The sequence below is a fragment of the Penaeus chinensis genome, chromosome 33 (assembly GCF_019202785.1).
Source record: "Penaeus chinensis breed Huanghai No. 1 chromosome 33, ASM1920278v2, whole genome shotgun sequence".
NCBI lineage: Eukaryota > Metazoa > Arthropoda > Malacostraca > Decapoda > Penaeidae > Penaeus > Penaeus chinensis.
The window spans coordinates 8051588-8056587 of NC_061851.1; the positions used below are offsets into that span (position 1 = coordinate 8051588).

General features: G+C 41.3%; 2 protein-coding genes across 4 annotated transcripts in view; both read left to right on the top strand.

The window, feature by feature from the left end:
• The window catches only part of LOC125043035 (pollen-specific leucine-rich repeat extensin-like protein 1), an 11036-nt gene extending 11031 nt beyond the window's left edge, over positions 1-5 (top strand). The window contains exon 8 of the mRNA XM_047638987.1: positions 1-5. This exon is cut by the window's left edge and continues 93 nt beyond it. Coding sequence (XP_047494943.1) covers positions 1-5 — 5 coding nt within the window.
• LOC125043141 (protein Wnt-5b-like) overlaps positions 1-5000 on the top strand; it is a 657155-nt gene that overhangs the window by 545119 nt on the left and 107036 nt on the right. The gene's annotated exons all lie outside the window — the stretch shown is intronic.

Here is a 5000-nt window from a genome sequence, read left to right on the forward strand (position 1 = left end):
TGTAGGGTGTAGATCCTTTCTCCGGGTTTGGCAAAGTAGATGTAGATGCGAAGGTCGATAGGCTGGTGGTCAGTAGATGAAACGACGAGAGCTGATGGCCGGTTGAAAGGCTCTCCGGACGGTCGGCCTGATGCATAATGTTGCTCGGGGATGGAGATAATGCGGGTGGGGGTTGTGTGTGTGTGTGTGTGTGTGTGTGTGTGTGTGTGTGTGTGTGTGTGTGTGTGTGTGTGTGTGTGTGTGTGTGTGTGTGTGTGTGTGTGTGTGAAAAGGAAAACAGCCACAGTAAGAAATAACGTGTGTGTAATATATATATATATATATATATATAATATATATAGTATATATAATATATATAATATATGTAATATGTATATAATATATAATATATATTACATATATGTATATATATTATGTATATATATTATATATATATTATATATATATATAAATTCGTTTGTGCTTGTCTTTTTATTCATCCATTTACTTATTTATTTATTTATATGTTTGTTTATTTATGTATAAGTAGAGAGAAAGAGAGAGAGAGAGACGAAGAATGATCATAAAACTTTATACGTAAAGGTTGCTATCTTCTTGCTGGGTCATCTGTGCGCACGTGCCCAAAGCCAATCAGGTTTCTCCGCCACATTGGAGTTGTTGATGCAGGCAGCGTGGCATGCGAAAGGGTGAAACGCCACACCCTCCTTTACAAGCCTTCCCTTGCCTCCCTTGACGTGTTTAAGGGTGAAGGGATTCTCAGGGTACTTGGTGCATGTTGTTGGTCAGGGTCGTTCATGCAGCGCTGCGTTTGGTGCTTGGCGCTTTTCTCTCTTCCACTCTCTCTTCTCTCTTAGTCTTTTCTTTTCTCTTTTCTTCTATTTTCTTTTCTCTTTTATTTCCTTATATCCTCTCTCTCTCTCTCTATCTATCTATCTCTATTTCTATCTCTATCTCTATCTCTATCTTTATCTCTATCTCTTCCCACCTCTCCCTCTCCCTCCCTCCCTCATCCTCTCTATTTTTTTTATCCAATGGCTTTGCACGTGTGTTATTCCCTCATAATTCATTATCTATATATGTTCGTATGTATCTTTCAACTTTCACTACACACAAGATAACGAATATAATGAACGAAAAAGAGAAGATAAAAGTCCTGAACGAGACGAAAAATAAAATTCAAGTGATGATAAGCGAAGGTAAAGAAAAAAAGGAAAACAAATATCTTAAGCGAATCTGGACGAAGGAGAGAGAGTTAAGAAGAAAAGAAAACGTAATAAAAATGGGGGAAGTCGTGAATGGATTGGTCTGCGGAGCGTCTGGCCTGCATGCACCGTGCATGAATAACGCGCTTATGGCAGGAAGAGTATTTTGGACGCGATGATTGCCTGCACATGATGTAAACAAGTAGGACATATTATGTAGGAAAGCTTGATACGAATTACTTGTAAATACATTAAGAGAAAGGAAATCAGAGAATGATCAAACGAAATTATTCACGTATGAAGAGAATCGACTCAACTTAGGTAAACATTTGTAAACACGAATGAGTAATTTCGTACACACCCGCCTGGACTGCGGAGAGAGAGGTGGATGTTTTAATCGAAGCGGCGACGGGCCGAGGCGAGAGGATGAAGAGATAAGTGGCAAGGGGGATGGCGGTCAGTCGATGCGTTATCAACATTTTTTTTATTATTACTTTTTATAGAATGATGGGAGGGAAGGATGAATGGAGTGTGGGCGTCTGGAGAGAGGAGGAGGAGATGTGAGGAGGTTGGGGAAGGAGAAGGGGGAGGGGGAGGGCAGAGAGAAGTAAGCACAAGATGCCTGATGATTGATAAAACTTCATGCGGGAGAGGACCTGCGAGAGACAGACGCTAATGGAGGCTGAAAGCAGAGTTTATGATGGAGTTTTGCTTTTTTTATATGTATATCTTTTTCTTATCGGGAGAGAACAGCATACCAAAGTGTGCAGATGTATATATTTATATATGTTGTGTATGCGTATTTGTGTGCTTGCGTGTACGTGCGTATGTTAAATGTGAAGAGTACTTGATATCATCATCGTTAGGGTCATTGTTGATGTTGCATCAGGTTTTTTTATTTAGTCCTAGTTTTGATCAGCAGCCTTTCTTCTTTTATGGTCTTCTCCGCTACATGGCGACGATATCATTTTTATTATCCTTCTTCTTATCCTCCTATTTCTTCTTCCCAAAACTTTCTCCCTTCAAGAGGCTCACGCGCCTAGTATTTTCAAGGGTCTTACCCCAGAATTTATTTTTCCCTATTGGGTATTCTAGGGTAGTCAGACGTTTTCAAAGAAGGTAAAATGTTTAGATACTTTACCCTAGTATTCGGTTCTACGTCAGCTTCTGGACATAAAACCCGTTAAGGCCTTTCCTTACAGATTTCACATTCGGAAATGCCAAAAAAATTAGGTCATGTCATTTTTGTTCACTTATGGAGGTCAAGACACGTAAACATCCGTGAGGATGACTTTTTCCTTCCTTTCTAAAGTAAACAAGCCTCATTTTTTCTCCATTTTTTTTTCTTTCTTTTTACTGTAAAAGCCTCCTGTTTTGTATTTAACTAGTCCGCTTTCTAACAGTAAGCACTTTTCTTTTAACATAACGGTAAACAAGGCTTCTACGCACAGTATAGTGTAGTTAGTGGGGTACGATCAAAAATGCACGGTGGAAGCCACGAAACATTTTAAACCCCTATGTTTCTATTTGATTTATATGTTTATGTTTAGTATATCTTTCTAGAAAATTCTAGAAAAGTCTGTGATTCTGAGATCTAATATTTGTTGTTCTTTTTCCTTTCAGGTGAGAATTCGACGTGAAGAAATAAGGAACTCGGGAATATGGTATGTTTTTTTTTTTTTTTCTTGCCAGTATCATCATTACCTTATAGTGAACAATTTAGAATATCATTAATCTGTTTACCATTACATTGTCATCGTCATCATAATAACTTTATCCTAGCAGTTATCATCACCAATATGGTTCTTAATTTATTTCTTAGTATTGATGTTTGAATAGTAACCGCTGTAGCTTATTGTCGATTTTAACCTTTTCCTTTATTTTCCTCTATTTATTGCTAGTACCCGTTCTGTTGTTGACATCGCTGTGTTGTTACGCCGCCGTCGCATCGTGGTTCAGTGGGTTTTGTGCACGCCCCTCAACCACGGAAAAAGGGGCGTCTCGGGCGGAAAATAGGATCACCATTTTCTTATGATACTTCTTGCTGACGCTGTGAAGTAGACACAACGAGCCACAAAATGAGTGTAGAAGTGAAAATATCCCATTGATATAACGGCAACGCGAGAGAAAGGGGGAACGGACGTCAGCCACGGGAATGTTACTGGATGTTATGAGTTCTTTCTGAATGGGGAAAAGATGTCTCTTGACGACCCCGAAAGATGGATACAGGCCGCGACTTACGGCGCAACGGACGGCTCGCTCCTCCCCATTCCTCTTTCCCCCTTTTCTCTTTCTCCCCCTTCCTCCTCCTCCTCCTTCCCAACCCCACCCCTTCCCCCTACATACATACTTCCCTGGTCATTACGGGAATGATGGGCTGGTAATGGTGACCAACCTCCCCCCCCCCCTTCGCTCTCTATCCTCCCCACTCCCTCCACCACCTCCCCACTCCCTCCCCTACCTCCCCACTCCCTCCCCTTTCAGTACCTCTGTTTACCCACGATGTTTTTCCATTGTTCTCTCACACAACCTTTATCTTGTCAACTGTCCTCAGGCGATATTGCTCGGAGGCGAGAGCGGGGGACAGACAGAGAGAGAGAAAGGGGGAGAGGGAGCGGAGGGAGAAAGGGGCAGAGGGAAGGGGGAGGAAGGGAGAACGGGAGGGTTAGTTGGATGGAAAATGGAATGGAATGGAGGAGAAGGGGAGGAATGTATTTTTGCCCAGTGTGTGTGTGTGTGTGTGTATATGTATATATATATATATATATATATATATATATATATGCGGTGGTGACGTTTGGCCGGAATGGGTCATATAACCGGGAGGAAACATATTGTTGGGATGGACTGATGCTCGACGCCGGAGAGAGAGATAAAAAAGTCGAAGAAGAGCGGAAATGAACAGCATGTACACTTTCCTCCTGCCAGTACACCCCCTCTCCCCTCTACACTCCCCCCTTTACACACACCCACCTCTCCCGCTGTCATCACCAGAGGGTTACGAAGTGACGAACTTAACTCATGTCTGCAGGCGGTTTTGTTCCCCCTTTGAATATTTTAAAAAGGTTAACAGGAAATACATTCAGCTTGACGCATTTAGGTGTATGGTTTTTTTTCTACATTTAATCAGAACTCGTACTTTGTTTTATGGTGTTTAAATTAGTTTTATAGAATGACTACAGTAATACAGAGGCATTCCAGCTCGACAAAGCTAAATTAATAAGCTTCATCTTGTTACAGAGAAAATATTGTGATACTTAGATCGCTAAGCGGTTTCCACCGACGAGAACAGCGACTTCATTCAACAAATGTAAAATAACATTAATTTATTTAGAAAAAAAACGGGGAATGTATCGACAGTTAAGACTGTGTACATGGGCTGGAAGGCAATTAAGAGATTATTGCTTGTCTTTAGCCAGAATCGATATTAGGGAAACAATAACGCCAAATAATGGCCGCTAACACCAACATGTTAACGTTCAGCGAGACAGATTTGGCCGCGGGAGACAAATGGAACGGACTTATTGATCGCTGGACAGTGAAACGGTTGGTATGCTTTGCGAACTAGTTAGATAAACAGAAAAAAAATGTCTCAAGGGCTTAGGGGTATGTTTGATAAGTTATCGTAGCTGTAGCTTGAATCGGTCGGTTAACTAATTATACCTCCCCGAGAGACTAAGGGAGACTAAAGAATCGGGTTCGAGCAATGTTTTCGAAGGTTGCTATCCAGGAGGGTATTCCGACGGCCGGCTTCTGAGAAACCCTCCAGAAATCCTATAATGAGACAAGTAGGATAGC